At 41.4% G+C, this 21,918-nt stretch overlaps 1 protein-coding gene across 1 annotated transcript in view; it reads right to left on the bottom strand.

Moving 5' to 3' along the window:
* ISY1 (ISY1 spliceosome associated protein) overlaps positions 1-21,918 on the bottom strand; it is a 204,018-nt gene that overhangs the window by 33,103 nt on the left and 148,997 nt on the right. The window contains exon 9 of the mRNA XM_078661431.1: positions 12,982-13,103. Coding sequence (XP_078517557.1) covers positions 12,982-13,103 — 122 coding nt within the window. The remainder of the gene's footprint in view (positions 1-12,981; positions 13,104-21,918) is intronic.

Here is a 21,918-nt window from a genome sequence, read left to right as displayed (position 1 = left end):
AGTAAGAGTTGCCTCACCTTACTTCTGAAAAAGCTGTGTCGTTTTATCACACAATAAAATGGATTTAGCCCCCAGGGTTAGCCTGCACATAGGACTGAGTTGAAAGGGATCCTTGTGCACTTCAGAGAGCTACTTTGAAGTTACCCCCTACAACAAAGGCACTTTACTTGTGTCTCTGACCCCTAAAATCAACACTTCTGGATCTTGAACTGAACCTCTGTCTGAAGGACTGCTGTGCTGCTTAAAGGACTCAACTGGACTGCTTTTCTGCTTGTCGCCCTGCCTGGTGCTCCCTGAATCTGCTGTGAGCAACTCTGCCTTCTCTCCAAGTGATCTCCAAGGACTTGCTGGCTTGCCTCCTGTTTTCTGAAGTCTGAGGGATATAAAAGAGCCTCAGTAGTGGGTACTGCAGCTGCTTTCATCAAAAGACGACAGATTGCATCGACTGCGTGAGAAATTCTGCTACATCACCCTTCGATGCGGACGCTCTGCACGGCTCAATGATGATGCATTGCCTTCACTTCAATAAAGTTAGACTACGACGCAGCAACCCGACTGCATGGAAAAGATCAACACATTGAGCCCTCAGCGTCAGCGCTTTGCTCCATCCAAGGCACTTTCTCAGCCGGCCCAGTGTGGACCCTGAAGCCGGCCTTCCCTTCATCGAGGTCAACCTGAACTTTGGATTTGCACTGGTACCCCACGACCTCAAGTAACCTTTTGGCCACTAGTGACCTCTAAGCACAATTTTTTATTTAATCTTTAAAAAATCATATTTCAACTTCTACTGGTTTTGTTGTCGTTTTGTTCAGATAAATATTCTGTATTTTTCTAAACCTGTGTGGAGTCTTTCTGGGGTGTATTCATTGTGTTACTGTATGTGTGTTGCACAAATACTTTACACATTGCCTCTTTAGATAAGCCTAACTGCTCTGTGCCAAGCTACCAGAGGGTGAGCACAGGTTATATTATTGTGTATCTAGCTTACCCTGACTAGAGTGGTGGTCTCTGCCTGGCCAGGGTGCATACCTCAACCAACCATGATTCCCACTTCTGACAGGGGTTCAGAGGAGTCATCTCTGCTCATTCAGGTCCCCTTACTATTTGCTCCTTGAAGGAATGTCACACGTTTTGCACACCTATTCAAGGCTAATCACTGGCTGTGAGAAGCTGTAGAGCAGGGGTACTCATAGTACGGCCCGCGGGCCGGTGGCGGCCCGCCTGGCCTTAATTGGCGGCCCGCGGACCCTGTGCATGGATAAACTTTAACGTTAAACAGAGAAGATGGCCGCAGGCGCATACGTTGTGAATACGTATTGAATACGTATTCACAACGTTTGCTCGTGCGGCCATCTTCTTTGCTTTTGATTGCCTTTCATTGGACTGCACCCCTGTGACGTCAGCCCCGGCACCGGCGCGAAGCACAGGCCCTTTAAAAGTCAGCTGTAACTAGCGCTGTTGAAGCTGACTTTTAAAGGAGCTTTCTGTGTCCGTGGTGACGTCGACGGCCCTCTCTGCAGCAGCCCCCTCGCATTGGAGCAGCCGGGAAGAATCTTCACCTCCGGCGCGTACCTTGCAGCAGCCCGGGAGAATAGTCACGGAAGTCCTCGCTGCCCCCAGCCACGGAGATCTTGACTACCGCCGTAAAGTCTTCTGCTTTGATAGGTGAGTGAATCATAGTCATATTGTGTGAGGGGTGGGCTCGGGTGAGGGGCACTTCAAGGTGCGAGGCCCGTGCATGAAGGAGTGTGTTGTCGAGGGTGGGGGGGGGGGGCACCCCTCAGCTTTATTTAGTTATTTATTTATTTATTTATTTATTTATACATTGCTCTCTCGCGCGGACTTTACACGAAGGTGTCAGAGGCCTCACAATGAGAACAGAGCTGATACATGAGAACACTTACGTGTGAACAAATTACAAAAGCAAACGTTACATTACATGAGACAAAAGTGACAATAGTGAGCAAACAAAATACAAGAGGTAGGAAACGGTGCAATACAGTAGGAAAAAGTGACGTGTGAAGGTTACAAAAGCGTACAAAGTACACGTCACGGTATAATACTGCAATAAATGGAGGACTTTCAAACACAAGAACAACACACGTTACATGAGGCAATGGTTGCACTTGAGCAAGTATCGAAAGCAAACAAAATGTGAGAGGTAGCAAACAGTGTGTTACAAGAGAAAAGTGGCGTGTGCATGTTAGAGGGCTCTGGGGGGAGACATGCATTTTGGAAGCATCCTTTGTCCTGTGGCCTGCAGGTTAGCTACTAGGGGTGGGCGTGGGCTACACCCGAGCTCAGGGGACTGAAAGCAAACGTGCTTAATTTGTGCCGGCACAGCAATGAAGCACGCTGAACAGGGGTCCGAGAAGCAAATAGAAAGTGAGTGGGAGACAAGGGGGGGAGAGAAAGAGATAAGGGGAGAGGCGATGGAAAGGGAGGGGAGATGACTGGGGAGGGATGGAAAGAGAGGTGAGGGAACGGAATGGAAGTGAAGATGGGGCAGTGAAATGAAGATGGGGCAGTGAAATGAAGATGGGGCAGGAACGTGAAGATGAGGCAGGGAAATAAAGATGAGGCAGGGAAGATGGGGAAGGGAACCTTAAACTGCAATCCACCTTGGGTGCCCTGATACCTCCAACTCCCGCCGAACCACCTGAACACGTTTCCATGAAGGTGGATTCACCAAAGTGGCAGGGTAGAATGGGTGACATAACTGACATTGACCTCACTTAAATGACATGGATTGAAAAGGGGTGAACACCTGTTTTGCAGTATGTATTGATTTGTTCTTGGGGAAGGACTGGCTTTTGCAGCAAGGACTTAGGTTGAAGGTGTTTGACAATTGCAAGGTTCTGTACTGAAAAACACTGTCATTAAATCCGCCTTACGTCCTTTCCGCATTCCCACAGCCCACGATGTCCCAGACACACTGCCATGATGTGCTCCTCTGCCACCTGCCCTACCCAAAATTATTTTAATTAAAATGCCCTGTGTAAAAGAACTATAAGTTTCCTTTTTTTTTTTTTAAAGATTTGCATTTCAAATAATACTAGCCAAAAACTGAAAACTTGTTTCAGGGTTTCTGATGGGAAGTTTTTCTTTTGTCAAATTGTGTTTAATTAAAAAAAATAGAGATGCAGTAGCATTTCCTTCATTCTAGGGGAGGAATAATACGGAGTGGATCAAAATAAGGACTGTAAAAGGGGATTGTTTTATTGGCAAGTTAAGTGCTAAACCAGATCAAAACAGGAACTCACATCTGAAGCCTGTGCTGCACTGGGCATGTGCTGAATATCCGGTTGCTGCAAATTGCCATTCAATCCCACTTAAGATTGCTCTGTCTGCTAATAAAAAAATACTATAAACATGTGCTGCATGCAGTTAAACCTGCTTTGGAAATACAGCACTGTCTAGTAATGTTTTGAAACGGCAGTGGTCTTTTTTTACCCCCTCTAGCCCTGCCCCCAAATGACCCCGCCCCCAAATGACCCCGCCCCCACCGATGCGGCCCTCGGCCACAAACCACACTGTAAATTCGGCCCCGAGAGAAAGTTTGTGAGTACCCATGCTGTAGAGCCACTGCAAATTAGTCCCAGGAAATCCAGGCAGGAAAAAGGAAATTTTATAAAAGTTACTTTTACTTAATAATTATTAAAAATCCGACTTCTCCATTGAATTGGATTAACACCTTGGCTGCTCTTGAGGATCCTCTGCTGTGCTGGGCCATAATGTTAATGGGTGTGGTCATGACAAACTCAGCTTGTCATGAGCACCCTAGAGGTATACCTCATGACGAGCTGAGCTCGTCATGAGCATCAAAGGGGTTAATAACTATTCAAAATAATTGAAAACTATTTTCTGCGTGGTCCCATTCCGGAGATCCAGTATTAATATTTTAATCTGTATTCTGGTTTTCTACATAGGGCAGATAGGCCAGCCACAGTAAAATAGCTCTTAGGGCACTGTCAATGAAGGGGCAAGGTAATATCCCACTTTTAAAATCCATGACTTAAACCTTTTGACAGGCACAAACCTCCCTTATAAATAGTATTATTTTGACAGGTAGTGGTGCATGTTTTACACTGCTACGGTCTGGCAACAGTGGAAGGCCAAAAGCCCTACTTGCATAGCCACTATAGTGGATGGTACAATAAGTGCTGCAGTCCACTACTGGTTTTTAACCTCCAGGCCCTGGGTGCAACATTTACACCATATACTAGGGACGTACAGGCAAATAGTAAAAGGGGAAGCACAAGCACTTTACTACTGGTTAGCAAGTAGAAAGGGCACACATTTCTAAAGCCAGCTACAATATAGGGTCCAGTGAAAGGTGAAAAATCCAGGTTGAATATGCAGAAAAGGCAGATTTCCTACACACGTAAATTATGAAGGTTTTTGCCAAACATGACTAGTTCCACATTTTACCTTTTGAAGATTCCTGCTGGTTGTGTTTAGCTCTGCTCCCCTGAGAAGCAGAGGATTTAGCAAAGGCAGACTTCTACGGCACCTTCTAAGCCACAAGTTCTCTAGAACAGTGCTTACATTAAAAAAAAAAGAAAAAGAAATCCTACAAAGATTGTATCTAAAGTCCATCAAAAACTAATGACTGGTTGGCTGATGTGACGTATGGGCATGCACAGCTTGGTTCTTATTGGGAATTGATGCCGACTGCGGCGCGCCCAAGAGACATTTGGGAGCCCTTCCTGCAATGGTCCCGCAATAGATCAACCCCTGTGGAGGCGGCTTCGGAGAGCCAGGCTGCGCTAGACCTGACCTGTTAACGCGCCTGCACTACAGTCTGCCTGGATCTAGCCATCGCATCCGAGAGCAGAGCGGTGGCAGGAATTGTCAGCTGCACTGCTGTTTAACGCCCATACCCTAGCAGTAAATATGCGTGTTGAGTCACCGTCCACTCACTGTTTGCCACTACTGATTGCACAAGGATGTCTACTAGCCGTTCCAGACTCGCGCTAGCGCACTGATATATTAATGTTTCTCTGAATGACCACTATCAGAACTGTTTTTTGTTGTTGACTGTACTGACAATCACCATTGTTGCTGTTTGCATTGTTTTGTAAATCAAAAAAGAAAAAACTCTTATCCTTTGTTCTTACACATCAGAAAGCACTGTCGAAATTTTCTGTGATTCTAATTCATTTCACCAGACTTCATGATGTGATTGTAAGTTTTCATGATTTGCTAATGCTTAATAAAAACATTAAAATGTTTTTTTTTTTTTTTTAAAAAGTCCATCAAAAACACCTGCTTAAATTGCCCTTCTACAAGTACCCCTCACCGTTGGTCAAATTTGATCATCAGAGTCACTTTACATCCCTGACCCACAAAGGCACAGATAAATCTTTTTTAAATCAGAACAGGTCACATTTGACAGTCCATATACATAAGTGTTGCCAATAATTTCTCAATGACATTCAATTTTCAACAGTGCAAATGCTGGAGAAGTACCAAGGGAATATGTGGATCTTGTAAAGGTGACATAATATTATGGGAAGTGGACGCAACCAATTTGTTTGAGAGTTGGATAGAACAAATGTAAACAACAAGAACCTCCTTTTGCATGCTATACTGTCAAAGCGCATTCCTGCCCTTTCTGGTTCGGTGCAGAGAGCAACCAAAGAAAAATATTTTGCTCTAAATCAAAAATATGAGCCAGTGTTGTAATTTTTCCAAAACTGCATGCAGCGAACTGACTCTTATTGTAATAACCACTTCTGTTTTTCAGACCAAGGCTTTCTGTTCTACTTCCCCTACCCCTCTATACATGTCTCCTCTGTTCTGCTGCTCACTCCAACCATGAACCGCCTGGCCAAATAAGCAACCATAAAGCAAGTTCTTCCTGTTTTTTTCATTTGTATTTGTCAAGTCGCTGCCAAAGAAAGTTGCATTGTGTCGTTATTAGATCTGGCTTGACAGTACCGCTGTCTATTGGACATAATGTTAAATATTCTTTAAGATATGCATAGAGTCGGTCCTTGGCCCCAACAACATGAGTTATACTCTCTCACATCATGCTATTGACTATCTAGCTCTTACAGGAAAGGCTTCCATTGGAATTTATTAGGGGCTATTTAACATCTGAAAAGTACACTCACTCGTCATGCTGTTTGTCACATTCAAAACCTTATCAGGTATATGCATTCTCTACAGTAGGCATCATATTTTGCTACTTTCTTCCAGATTTCGCAAAGACAATAGGGCAATCTTTAATGTGCTAACCTCATGGTAAACAGCATTTGTGAATGCCAGTGTTTATACACAATGACAGACTTTGCCAATGCTTGTTTGTTACTGTTATTCCTCAAGACAAAAACAACGATAACGTTAGCGATCACAGAAAAGAGAATGCAACGTCTGGCCCCTTCGGTACAAATACAGCTGGCAATGCTGGAATTGTGACTAGGTAAGAATTGTACAATTTTAATTAGATGTAAATTGTTTGGCTTTTTTCCCATGAAAACAAGTTGTTTGTGGCAAACACTATCTCAAGCAAATGGACATTAGCAACTAATTCTGAAAACACATTTCCCCAGCGCTTTTACTTTAGTCCTGTTTCCAGAAACCTCCCTTGTATCACTCATTTCTTTAAAGCATTTCTTTGGGCCGTTCTTTGTCCAGTAAATGGACATGAACTTGAGAAGATTGTTTTAAACTTAAAGATTTGTGGAGATGCTTCATGCTTGTGTGTGTTGCCAATATTGCATCTTTGCCACACTTGAGGTTTTCTACAATGTGTTTAAATATATTGTGGACTGCTTGATGTTCCCAGAGCCAGGTCTGTGCAAACTGTCCTACTGTTAAATCACTATAAGTGCTGCAGTCCAGTAGAGGCATTTAACTTTCAGTCCCTGGGTGCAATAATTTATACACCATACACTAAGGACTTACAGGCAAGTTAAATCACGAATGGGTCAAATTTACCAAGAACAGGCACTTTACTGCTGGTTAGCAGGGGGTTAGAGCACAGAGTTCTAAAGCCAGGAAAAATATAGGATCCAGCAAAAGCTGAAAAATCCAGAGTGACCACGCAGAAAATGTTGATTTCCTACACAAGTAAATTAAGTTAAGACTGCCAAACACAGGAACAAGGCAAGTTCCACTTTTGCTGGTTCCTCTGTGCTCTGCTTCCCAAGTGGAGCAATGTTCAATCCTCCAGGTGTCTAGCAAGATTTCCTCCTTAAAGTCTGCATCCAAAAATATGGCTATTTGTTTCTTACCCTTCTGTAGGTATCCAAAGAGGTTGGTGGTAGGAACGCTTGCAAATCTTACTTTCTTAGAGAGGATAAGAATCAAAATCTGAATGACAGAGCACATCACATCAGCCCATTAATTGTATTTAATTTGTAACCTCCTTCAAAACCTCAAAATGTAACAGAAGCGTTTTCTTTGCCAGAAACAGAGGAGCTGTTCCTCTACAGAACAATGGGAAAGGGGTTACAGAACCAGGACAGAGCTTCTCAAGGCAGCAGATCCTGTGCACAAATTGGAAGGCTGATCCATTTCACATGAGCCTGAGTTGCACATCTGTGTTTTCTGTCAGGATTAGTAAGCTAAGTCTGATCAACACAGCCTAAGTTTCCTTTGGGTGCTTTCCCCTGGTTCTTTCTTCAGGATCTTTCGGCCCACAGTAACATGAGAACAGTAGTATCACATATCAATTGAAGGCAGTCCTCTTCCCTTCCCATCTTCTGATAGAATTAAAGAAGGACTACTCTACATGCATTCGGACAAGGCACAAGCAGTGCACTCTTGTAGCGGACATCTTAAAATGAACCATCTTCATTCTTTCATATCACCTGCTCCACCCACTGTCGAAAACCTCTCCATAGTGATTACAATACATACCCCTTGTATCCCCCATTCTTAAACATCTCCACTTGCTTAAAGTTACACTGTATACTTCTCGCTACTTTATCGCATACCTCTTTTCATTACTCTACTTTTACATTTCCCATGAACTGAATAGACATCGCTCCATCAATCTACATATTCTTACCCTTACTACTTCTCCTCACTCTATCTTCCAGGTCCCTCTGCTCACACTACATCCACCTCTTCCCGTACAATCAGCCCATCCCTGTTCAAGACACTGTCAAACTGGACCTCACACAATTCTTGCCGTCTCCAGTTAATCAGCTGAATTAATCCTGTCTCAACAGAAATCTTTACGTCCCTTTAAAAGAGCAGCTAAACTGATCTCATGTAGCTCCTTAACTCAAACAATATCACAGGACACAATATTGTAGATTCGATGCAAAAACTATTCCCTCATTCATCTTTCTGTAAAATAGATTAAACAGAGAACAGTGACAAACCACACCCAGTAATATAAAGCGACTCTGGGCGGCTCTTTACTTTTTAAATCAGGTATGGGTATAAGCCATGAAAATAGTAAAATAATCACATATCCAGTCCCTTAATTGAGACAATGAATAATAGTCTGTGAATAAAAACACAACCTTTCCTTTACCCCTACTCTTTCTAAGTACAACTTTTTGCATACCAAGTATGTGTAGTGATTTAACCAACTCAAACCAAACCCAAGACACCATTACAATGTCCCCAGGAGATCTCTCACACATCTGAAAAGGACAGCATAAAAGCGTTCTACATATGACACTAATGTGTGGCACAAGGGAGGGATACCCCTTATCTCCAATTGTGTTTGCCCTTGCATTACAGCTTTTGGCATGCATATTACGAAAATACAACGCAAACTGTGCTCTTGCCTTTACTGACCGGAAATTACTTATATCATTTTATATAGATAAGATGGTTTTCTATTTCCGTGATCCAAAATGCAACTTTTCTTCTATTATTATACAATATGCAAATGGTATACTAAGTGTTACATATCTCGGTCTTAAATATACATTGGAACATGTCCCCTGTTTTTCCAATTACTCTCATTACTCAGAAACGTCCCCTTGAGTGGAATATAGAGTAAATTTTCTTGGAATATGGAACAATCAGGATTTGGATGCGATCATCAAAGAAAACTATGGTGTTGCATTTACCAGTCTCTAAACACAGACAGAGCGTTTGTCCAAGCTAACTCTCTCCATGGCAGGTAGGACAACGCTGATGAAGAGATTATCCTTCCTCTAGTATCTATTTATTAATATTCTGCTGCCTAGACATTTATGTACTAAGAGCTTTATTAATTAAGCTTGCTTGGGCAGGCAATCATACTAGGCTTACATGGGTAATTCTCACCTTGCTATTTAATCAGGGTGGCTTTGAAGCACTGGATCTGGAGCTATACTACCTGTGTGCAGAAGCACACTATGCTCAATACTGGTACTATCTGACCCCATTCTCACCCCATTTAGTGATTTAGGGAGACAGGGTATCACCAAGCCCTCTTAAAGTCATGTTCTATCACAAAAATGGCAAGCAGAAGATGTGAAATTGATACTGGCAAATGCTTTGTATTGGCATGGGGAAAATGTGCTCAAAGGCATGCTTAAACACCTTATACTTAAATGACCGTTTACTCCTGTATAACCCCAAGACTTACCCCGACATGTGAAGAGAATACATTGCAGATGTTGTACAAAGTTGAACTGGTCACATTCTGTAACATACTCTTAGAGGATAATTATTTTTAGCTACAAGACATGGCCAGCACTGAGGACCATATCCCACTTGTGCCATTTCCTCATTACAGACCAGGAACAGCCTACAAAGCCGCCTTTATGTCATTTTCACTCAGACCCCCTCATTTCAACACATTTACTTACATTCCTTCTCCCTGTTAAAACCCCTAAGGTCTTATTAAATGCTTATATAACTCAATGCAGACTAAAGCACCTATAATTTACTTCAAGCAATAAATGGAACTGTGTATTAGATACCCCTTTATCTGAAGGGGTCTGGGTTTACTGTTATTCACAAACCAGCACCCTGTCACCCAGTAGCAGGCTTCATATTATAGATTTTGTTTCTGCAGAGAATGTATCGCTACCCACTCCGTCTGATGAAAAGCAGCCTTAGCCAATATAATATGAAAGGGAATATTAGCAATATAAGCACTCTTTCGTAAAGTTCCTTCAAAGAGCCCAATAATTCGGTAAAAACTACAGATGCTTAAAAATCCTTGGATAGTGGTTCTTTATATCACATCAAATTCTTGACCACAAAACAAGACAACAGCCAATATGTTTTTGGTCCCAAATCAAAAATAAGTTCTTCAGGGCTAGAAAGCACATAGCTTACATATATTCAGTAGGTGAGCTTGAACTGGATTTTATGTCTGGGTCTAAAGTTTACTTCTAGTAAAACGCTTATACCAAAGAACATTTGGCTGACTCTTTTCTTGCCAGTTCAGCTAGCCTCACAACATAATTTATGGCAGCACTTGTAACAACGACCTATTCTTAGTGTGCTACGGTTTCATGACCAACTCTTCTTGAACCTTGGACTACTATTCGATTACTGGGTTACCAAGATCAACAAATACTGGCAAACAATTACAAAGGCGATTAAGAAAATGCTAGACTGTCCCATTACACCAGACCCCAGAGCTTCTCTACTAGGGTTGGTCCAAAATGTTCCAGCGGGTTTGAGGAAGTTCATGCTCTAGTCTAGAACTACTGCGCACACAAAGAAAGACTGCTATGCATTCAGGAAGTGGTCAAACACAGACCCAAAATAAATGGCTTGAAGATCTCGAACTGCAACAAGGAGCTCGAAATATACGCAGTGTTGCTAACCTCTTCTTCGTGCTGCAGAGGCATTTGTGATACACTAATAAGTTATCTACTCTGTCAAGCCGCTGATTCTGAATGGAGTTAAATGCAATAAATAAGTGAAGTATAGTCTTATCCTGAAAGCCCGTCAGCATTAAATGCAGGCTACTAGATGTACACAGGATACGACCACTGCATGATATTACTGAATTTATCGTTAACACAATTTCTGTTGTTATCCTATAAAGTACATATGTTAATAATGTATTTTATTTAAGTATAATACTATAAAATTAAAAAAAACACTGTTATGCATGACCCTAAATGCTTATTTGGGCAGAGCAGGAAGGCACATATGTATTTATCATTTTACGGATCGATTTTGTATTGTGATTAATGGTACCAAAGCCTACCTGAAGATCCAAGAGGATCAGGGCACTGATAATGCCTTCTGGCACCATTAATCTACAGCAGTTACAAGGGCAGATTCATAGCTCTTCATTGTCAGAAGACCACTTGGAACTGGTGTGATATGCATCAAACACCATAGAGACATTACAGAATGAATACAACATGAGGATGAAAAGCATACCCGAAGAAACATTGAGCAAAATGAAAAATATGCATTGGCCCAATTTATTTACCATGGACAAAAAATGTAAATCTCGGTATCACGGCAAGTAGGAGAAGAAGGATGTCTCTTGATGAAAACAAGTTCAAACCTTCAAGAGTTAGGCAATAATTTATGCTGGATTGTCGTTATAACAAAGAGGCAGTAGCATACCCCTCCCCCTACTTTAATTCCGTTGCACTGGAGAAAAATGCAAGCTCAATCCTACCCCAGATGTAGATTGCCTGTTAGGGAATATACCAGACAACATAATAATTCTTCTGCGGAACACAGACCTTAGAGCAAGAAGAGCAACAACATCATATGTAAAAGAAGCCATGAAACCAAAGGCAAGGACAGCTGTTAAGCACATAGAAAAGCAGACAAACCTTGGGTACCTCCAAAAAGGTGAAACAAGGCTGAAAGTTCCCTGGAACTAATTTAAAGGTACCATCAATCAAAATTATAATAAAAGGAGATCTCCTGAAGCTAAACTTGTGGAACAGTAACCATAGCTGCACAAGGACTGTAGGAGACAATTCAAAAGAGAACCATAAATTGCGCTAAAACATGTTTATACCTTTATGTCTTAAGAACCGCTCACACCAGGGACCACACATCCTTCAGAAACAGACTACTTGAGGTATTCCACTTGAAATAACCTCACAACACATTGATCCAACCGCACAATTGAGAAGAGAATAAAGGAGGAAAGACAAAAAAAGTGTTCTTCCTCCTACACCCAATGTGTTATAAACACACTTTGCCCACAACATCCAGTCCACTAAAAGAGCTTTGCAAACACAAGAAGCAAGACAGTCAAAAGTGTCTGAAAAAGCAACAAATACAGATGTGGAGCTGTAACTGGCTAACTTGTTCCTAAGGCCTGAGCAGGATAAATCACAGCTTCGATGGATATTTCTTTGGTCACTAGTACCTAATGCATTATTTTTCATTATGGGGCTAACAATAACTCTTACGATGTGTGGCAACACCGTCAGATTCAAGCAACTAAGGAAGTGAGAGTTATAGCAACAGGTAAATTAGGACCATAGCAGGCCTTTCTGGGAAACCAGTCACAACTTGCAGAAATCACAGAGAAAGATCTTTTCTAGGGTAGCAAACTCAAAATGTGGCAACCACGGGTTAGACTTGTTATAATGAGGTCCTGTTACCAGGTTCAGAGTCAGGCTCAAGAATAAATAATGAATGTGGTTGGTGGGACCAGTTTATAACTCTAGAGGCTTTCAATGTATGAAAGATCTCACTGACCCATTCCAGAAATAGATTGCAAGTTTTGTCAAATAACTCCAAATTGTCCTCAAAATGCCTTGCTATGTGAAAAGGCTGAAAACACAGACTGACAGCAGTACCAACACCAACAATAAAGAAAAAAAGTGTAACATAAATCGTTAGCACGCTTAAATAAAAAAATTAAAGAAGCCCTAAAAGTAGCTGATGCAATAGAAACTAACGACTTCATCACATAAAGAGAACAGAAGTCAACAAACAACTGCTGGAATATTCAAAGCTGAATTAGGGAAAGTGATAATCTGAAACGTGTGTACTTAGCATGAGCGCAAAGAATACATCTCTCCAAAACAGTAATAAATGAATTAGTCAAAACAATGTCTTGCTCCCAACTCTCTCAAATACCTCATCATCTTGAACTGCATAAATGTTTACTTCCTCCTCTTCTTCTTCAACTTCAGCTTTGTCACCTCTTGCGAGCTTAGCCTCTTTCTCAGCTTTCCATTTTTCCAGTGCTTCAGCAATAACTGAGTAGGACGAAATGCAATGTGTCACAGAAAAGATACAGCAAAGTTTAAGAAAAAAAAGAAACATAACTGAAGCAAGATACTGACATTGTCAAGGAATGCATAACGATTACAAGAAACGTGTACAAAAATCAGGTTAGAAGTGTCTTTATGAAATCAGTTTAAATTTGGTGAATACAGGAGACATTAATACATATTTTTTTGCTGATAGCAATATTGTCAAATGTAATGCCACTTCACGGGCCTCCGTTACAGCATCCCAGTTGCCCATTCTGCGAAAAGCCTGGCAGACAGTGATACGAGGAGGTTAACTTGGAGTTTTTCACAATCAAACCGTAAACCCACCATAATTTACCTGTTTCTAGCGGTACTGTTGCTACAATTCTGTTCTTTTGAAATATTTTTTAAGAAGTCCACATTTGTAAAGCGCACAATCACCCGTAAGGGTCTCTAGGCGCTGGGGGCCGTCGGGAAGATTAAGCGAGCTATTGCCCAGAGTCACATGGTGCTGGGCTAACCTGCCGCCGGAGCCGGGGATCGAACCGTGGTCCCCAGATTCCAGCGTCAGTCGCCCTGGCCGCGGCGCCACACCTCTCCCTTTACTTTACTTTACCTACATCCATCAGTTTTTTTCTCTCTATAACTAAAATATGCTGCAACTAAGTACCCAATTTCTTTTCGCATATAATGACAATTCCAATAGTTTCTGAAGAACATACACCATTTACTCATTATAGTGTTCTTTAATGGCAATCTTACGTTCGATTTGTTTATATCGCCCATGGTGCTTTTGGAATAAGGCACACTTTACAATTCTGGGATGGTCCTTGGTCAGAGTGAAAGTGTTCTGTCGACATTGTATTTGTTGTGTTTCATGTTGTTTAAGTGTGCATCCTATTTGACACTGTTAAACGTGTTGTTTAGTAATAGATTATATTTGATTGTGACTGCTTAGATCTTATTATGGGTATGAATCATGTAGTATGTGTATAAAACAGATGTCCTGTTCTACTTGGGGCACATATTTGTCCACTGTTTGTAGCACAATGTTTTGCCACCTATTTTTATGTAAAAAGAAATAATAAAGAAATTTAAAAAAAGAAAAAAAAAATCGGGATAAGTGTGCAGTGCACATGTACCGGGCTGACACCCCTACGTTGCGACTGCCTTCTGTAGCCTCTGTCTTTAATGTCTTTCTAGACAGTGGCTGGGGCAACCGCGACAAGGATGGGTTTCGGTAAGGTGAAGGAGGATTGGAGACAAGGGTCTAGCAGCCACTACATGAGAAATTTACATTGATTAGTTTGGACAGTTATCCTTCCTTCAAACGCAGGGTAGGATTATAAGGGACACATTGTGTTGGATATAGGTATTGTTCAACTCAAATGAAACCTCTGCTAAAGCACGAAGGGAAATAACTTCGGTCAGGAAGAAAGCACTATACTAGGAATAGACCACACCAATGTGGAAAGAGCAGATGTAGTCTCATGACCTTGGCAAGAACGGAGAAGCCATCCAAGGGCAAATGCTCAAACTTCCCACCCGGTGGGCCACAATGGTGACGAGAGGCACAACAAGTGTGACACTGTGAGGGATTCTGGACTGGAGCCATGGAAAACTAAAGCAGCAATCTCAACATATAGAAGGAGATTCAATGTTGAGTGAAAATAAAAACCTCTTCACTCTAGAAGGGCTGCAACGCCAAAGAGAATGAACATGAACTGTATTAAGAGTGCTGTGGAGGGAGAGCCTCAAGTGAAAATATGCAAGGCCAGTGTCCATGATACATACCACTGTAAAGATGAAACTGAAGTACCGCACTATGGACCTAAAAATAGAGTGCTAGTAGCCCCAAAGACAACATTTAGCTCAAGGAAGTGATTTGTTAACACAACAACTTAGGAAACTCAAAGGGAGTAGAAAAGTAATTGGAAAATGTAAGCTAGTAGCTGAAAGACGGGTAAAACAAAAAACACCATCCTACGTTCTACCAGTGTGGCCCTCTTGTGAAACATCAGTAGATGCCAACCAAGCATTCCTGACAATGCTTCTCACCGCATTGTTCAATTGGTCATAGGAAGCTAATAGTTGGACGAGGCCAGTCGTAGCTGAAAAGAACAAATCCTTTAAAAAAAAAAGTGCCAAGAATCTTTCTGGAGAGCAGCAACAGGGGTTGTGATAAATGAGCAGCACGAGACGACAACTTCGGCATCAGTTTTCCAGAAGTCAGTGTGAAGAGCTTTTGTAGAAATTCCTGACAATTTCTTTCAGTGAAACAAGAGTGTGGTGAGAAGTCGCCAGCCATTTTAATGCAAAACCTTTGACAGGTTAGGAAGAACAGAGGAGCCACAGAGAAATTACTGCAGTTGTACTGAACTTTATAAATAGTCCGTTCGATGGACGACAACAGAGTTTTTTTCAATCCTCAAGAGCCTCCTTAATTGCAATTCTGGAGCTCTACTAGCCTATCAGATATGTTTCAAATAAGACTATCTAGTAGGCTTAATAATAGTAAACTCAAACAGATCACTGTTCAGAAAGGTCTGCACCAACCTTATCCACTTGAAGAGCTCCTCCAAAATAAGCCAAAAAGTAGAGGCTGATTGTATCCCAAAACAAATCGCCCAATTTGAGAACCCTGATCAAGTAATCACTTGGAAATCAATAGGTGTTCAACTGAAGGTCGATACAGAGAAACTAGTGGTGCTCTTTTTGGTTACGTACTCTGCTCCCCAAAATAAAAATTTTAAAAAACCTACAATCACCATTACTCGGTTATTCCAATTGTAACTTTAGGTTTTGGAAGGGAGTGGCACACAAAGTAGTTGTAAGGTAAGCATCCACAGACAGATATGTGCCACATGGGACTGTCCTGGAAGATCTGAATCAAGGACAAGGACATGGTTCCTTTGGGACAAGGAACCATCGTCGCTTGACTGCATCATGGAAGCTGGCAAACTGTGGCATCAAGAAAGGCTGCTATAGTCAACAAGCATTTGCAATGCAATCGGTCTCGCCTTCGGGACCTTATATTTATTTAGCTATGCAGCACATTAGCCTAGGTACTGAAACATCTACTGTTCTTTAACATGGAGGGAAAGTAAGCACCAAAATGCGTGACACACCAGGTATGGGAACACATAGAGAGAAATGTTGCCTTTCAGCTGGAAATGGTATAGTTCAAAGCTCTGTTTTTTATATAAAAGCAGTGCCTTCGGTGGTCATATCACTGAAAATACAAGATTTACAAACAATATTATTGTCTACGGGTGCTCGTGGAAGACAATTTCTATGGACTGGAATATAGAGAATGCTAAAGTGATTCTGGTATGTTACTGAACTCTGCTGGTCGTTTCTATCAAGAAAGTTAAATAGGAGCAGTTGCCAGAAAAAGAAAAAAAAGAAAGTGCCTCTGCAGAAATCAATTCTGGTATTTTACGGACCTCTGCTGGTCGTTTTCTATCAAGACAGTTAAATAGAGGCAGTCGAACAGAAAAAAGTCCCTAAGCGGAAGCAGACCAGTCCTAGGGCTGATCTCTAAAGCCCACAAAGTACACACACATATAAGTATATAATGAGTATATACTAAAGTATGTACAAGTGGTCTCGAATGCGCGACCTAAAAAGGGCTCAAGCAAAAACATAAAACCAGAATAGAAGCTGTTTGTGGTTCAGGGCACACCAACATAAATCAAAATCTACCTTGATAGAGCAACCAGGCACCTAAGCTTGCGTACTATGCATGTACTGAGCACAAGACCTGGACATGGACCCATAAGGAAATGATAGGCTCCCAGGAAGCTTCAAACACTGGATATGACCCATTTTAGAAGGAAAACTCAATTTGAATCAATGAAGAGATAGGGCTGTGGCTTTGGCTGAGGCAGCACAGGGCAAATTTATGTTTCCTATCAAGGTGCAAAGAACTATCCTCATTAGAAGTGAGATTAAATAATACACGTATATTATGTAATCCATTATTTTATCACTTAAACGTGGCCTTTTAAGAAATTTAGGGGGAGAAAACTGCCAAGATAACATGCGTTATTAACATTATGAGGTTCACACTAAACTTCAAATGTATCAAAGTTTATCTCATTTAAAAAATAAATTAAAAAAGGGAAACAACATTAAAAAGCTAAAGTTCTCCCAGCACAAAATCCAAAACATTAGTATCATGTAACTAACAAACAAAGATCTGTGGTTAATAAAAATGGCCTGAGAAAATAATCTACAGTGTAAATACCCAGACAAACTATTTCTAATGTCATATTTTTAAGACAGGAAAGACTGCATTAATACATAAATAATTTGAGCCACACAGACATTCAATAGATTAGGCTCAGGGCTTAGCCCTGAGGAACGCCAATTTTTAGAGATTTGGCTGTCCAAAACAAAAGATAGCATCGCATAGGACTAGCATCTGCTGGATAGGAAGGACCCAATCCAAGCGGTCCACCTAACCCAATATTTTCTAAACACTGTAGGACAACAGAGTGGGATACTGCATGCAACGCCACTGATAGATCTAAGAGCAATAATGCCATTTGGTCCACTGCAAGTTTAATGGTATTGGAAACTTCCACCAAGACGGATTCTGTCCGATGTCCAAGGGGGACGCCCAATTGAGATGGATAAAACAACTGATTAGAATCCAAGTACTTGGACAGTTGGGCATTGATTAGTTTCTCCAGAATCTTACAGAGAGTCAGACAGTAATGGAATTGGCCCGTAATTAGCCAGTATAGATTTATCGGCTGATGGTTTTTTCAGAAGAGGGATTTGCTTGGCTTTTTCCAACAGCTGGGGACTGTGGCTGAAGTAAGAAATCATTTAAGATGGAGTTGAGGATAGGATACTATCCATACCAGCGGTTGTTAACCTGTGATCCAAGACACCTAGGGGTCCACCACACCTACTCAGGGGGTCTGCTACTGCTCAGAAAACTAAATATTATTAGATTAATAAAGAATTTTAATAAAGAAGCAACACTTAAAATAGGTTCTATAAATGTGAAGGCATTTTAAATGTAAGCCAAACATGAAGTTGTTATCTTCAGACTGTGGGAGCAGTGCAAGTGCATCAAACAGAATATAATGTGGACAATCGGTGGCCTCAATTGAATTTGAAAAAGCTCAACCATTACAATTATATTTTTTAGATTTGAGAATTAAACACAAATTTCATAATTTATGTTTTTGTTTGATGAATGCTTGTTTCTGTATTAGTGTGGAATGTTTTGCTGTTCAATTAATCGAAATTGCTTAAGCCGGGGTCTGGCTTCCAGTCATGACTAAGTAGGGGTCCCCGAAATCTAATAATGATACAATGGGGTTCCTTGGATTCCATTAATTATTTAGAGTCCCCAGAATCCTGTAATGATTAAGTGGGGGGTCCACAGAAGTCAAAAGGTTAACAACCATTGATTAAATTAAATGACCTTCTTAAAAAACAAAAGTTACAAGTAACAAACTACTCTTTTAGATATCCTGGGAGGAAGAGCTTACCATACCGCTAGACATAGACCAGGTGGAGGTTCACTTGATCAACCTCAACAAATTTGTGAGCAACACAGGACGGAAATAAATACTGTTCAAAATATAGATGGTACTGCTACACTTGATGAATTGGGAACCATGGCCCTCTCAGAGGAGAGGATTCTATGCTGGAGGGGCTGTGGAAACATCAGTTCTTTAACCCACATCCTGTGGTCTTGTCCAAGGCTAGGAGAATTTTAGCAGATGGTATGCCAAACCACTGAATCTGAAAAGTTCACACCTTGCAGACTGGCCGGAAGTTATTTTGCTCAGAGCTCTGTTGGAGGAACTATACCTCATACATAGTAAAAAAAACTATACCCACTTGCTACTTACCGCAAATAACCTATTCTAGCAAACTGAGGCACGAAAATACTTTTAGATCTCATGTGGAGAGGGAGGATTTGGTGGCTCCGGAGTATGGAAAAGGTGAAAGATACGTCAGGCAAAGGAACAAAGGTTAGGCAAACAACGGGGACTACTGCTAAATTATCTAGCTAAGGGCTTCAAAGAGCTCCAGGGCCCCAGGAGATTGAGGGGCTGCACATAATAGAAGACACTAAGCTGAACTACTATTATCAACACAAGCAGGTCCCCTCAAGCTAAGGAACTCATGAATTGAGAGGGAGGGGAGTGCAGCTGCTGGACAGAAAATTGTTAACATTTAGGAATACTACATAACATTGTTAAGATTTAAGAAATCATTTTAAAACTGATCAGCTCCTATGCTAAAGCTTCCGGCAACATACTAAATAAACAGAAGACTGAGATTGCAAACCCTCTATGCACCCCCTCTATTCTCAACAGTAGCAAACTCAAATGGCAAAACCTCCATTTTAAATACTTGTGCCTTCATTTTGTAGGACCCTAGGCTAATCGAGGTCTTACAGTGAGGAAGAAAAAAAAAGTACAGGACCGCCTCGACACAGGATTGCCTAAACTCATTCTAGCCTCCCCAACCATCACGTGATGGGGAGGCTAGAATGCACTAAAATTATGATACACCCCCTCCCTCCAGTAAACTTCATTAAAGTATGTTCCCCCAAGACCTCACTACAAATGTTTTCAAAACACTCTACAAACTCACTACACAATTCATATGCAAAATTAAAAACACAGGGTCTCAACCCAATAAATTATGACTAAATGAAGTGAACGGTGGGGTTGGACTCTCTGACTTCAACAAATACCAACCAGCATACTTAAACAATCCATACTCTGGACATAGACCAACTTGAAAACCCTACCTCCCATTTGGGCAGCCATAGAAAACAATCTAATTCTACCCTTTGAGCCACTTGCGATTATCTCCATTAAAAAGTTTAAAGCTATACACTCCTTGGATATTATTATCGTTCTGACAGAGGCTGTAAAACAATTAAATAATGGAAGTACAGTTAAAATAAGGACCTCCTCATATGCTTCATAATGGCACAATCCCCTAATTAAAATTAACGGCATGCCACTAGACCGGCAGACATGGATGCACCACAACATTCTGAAAATAAAAGCTCTCATAACAGACACAACCCTTACTCCTCAGTGCCAATACCGCATAAATTCAGCGGGGAGTTCTATACCTTCCTCAAACTTAGAGTGCCCATTAAGACAAATCAAGTCTTCTTGAACCCGGACCCCAAGCATTGTAGACACACTGAAAACTAATATTTTCTCAAAACCGCCAAGCCTCAAAAATACACAAACTTCTACAAAGAGATGATCCTAAAACCTCACATTCAGGACAAATGGGCTGTATCTTGCCTCAAATTAGCCATTGAGGCTCCTACCGACCACAGCTGGACTTTCATCTGGAAATATGTTACCAAGGTTATATTTCACCCATCACTGCACAATGCAAATATTGGTAAATACACAGATTATTGAGGACCTCTGAACAACTCTCAGGCCTGACAGAATCAGTTAAATGTTGGAATTATTTAGATGCTACTGGAGATCTAGATCACATGCTTTTTGCTTGCAAGCTTCTGCGCCCCTTTTGGGGAGGAATCCAAGAGACCATTAATACTACTTTTCATTGCAACATTAATCTAAACCCTGCACTCATAGCATTGGGCCCTTGGATTGTTACTCTTCCACTTTCAATAAACTGCAAAGAGCTCCTTTTACTACACGTACTACTCACACTAGGTACCAAAACAATACTTTGCGACTGGAAGAATGACAATGCCATACCTTACTACACCTGGTGGGCTGAGGTATCTTTCCTTCGAAGCTCAGACAACATCATCCTCAACAGAAAACACAATCATCAGGCCTTCAACTATGATTCATCTTAGGCATATACCTACAGAAACTAAAACCGCCATGAATCTCAACTATGCAGCACAAACACAATGACATACCCCCTGCACGGCCCCTCCACCCAACCCCGGGATGGTTCACCTCTCAACCCCAGGGACTTAGCTCTTTCATTCATATTACCATGAGCTAACCGGGCTCCCTTCCTTTCACCACTCCCTTCGACTCTCTGTGCTTCATTTACGTCCCCTATACTCCTTCTGTCATCTTCCCCCCACTGCTTCTGTCCGCTCCCCACATCTTTCTATTTCCAACCCTCTCGGTCTCTACTTTCTTTTTCAAAGCAGAGCTCATGCTTGTTACTGGGAGACTCGCCGAGGTGACTCTCTTTTCTAACAGCTCCCTTGGAAACAGAACTCAAACTTTTATCTAACTTGATACAGCCATGTAGTAGTCAATGCTTTCTTTTCAACACAATGTACGTCACCTGAAGTAGGTACTGCCTCATGCTGTTCTGCAAACGTGTACTTCATTGTTGAAAAACCTTAATAAAACATTTGTAAATTAAAAAGATTTAAGAATAATTTCCTGAATGCAGAGGTGGTCCTGGGAAGCGAGTAGCTGGGGTGGGAAGGGGTCAAAGTTGTGCTAGAAATGTTTTTCTTTTTTCTTGTGACATAAAGACCTAATAAAAACGCATTGAAACCTAAATGTGGTTTCAATTTGTTTGGATCCACACATATGCAACTCAGTGTTGACCCTGCTCCTCATGGGAGCAGTCCTGGCTGAACTGCCAGGCCAGGTCCTCCCTGGACCGGAAACAAGAATCCTGGGACCGCTTTCGGGGTATCTCCCCCAGCTATCAAGAATCAAGTGGCACAGTGAGCACGAGACCAACGGCTGGGCATGCCCTTCCCGCTTAGGGAGACAAAAGCAAAACTGGAAGGGAGTGGAAGGAAACAAATATGTATTTACCCCAGATTTGTGACTGGGGTGAATATTTGATTTGTTCAGCATCA

This window comes from Lissotriton helveticus, chromosome 9, assembly GCF_964261635.1.
Source record: "Lissotriton helveticus chromosome 9, aLisHel1.1, whole genome shotgun sequence".
Lineage (NCBI taxonomy): Eukaryota > Metazoa > Chordata > Amphibia > Caudata > Salamandridae > Lissotriton > Lissotriton helveticus.
This window is presented reverse-complemented; position numbering and strand designations above follow the sequence as displayed.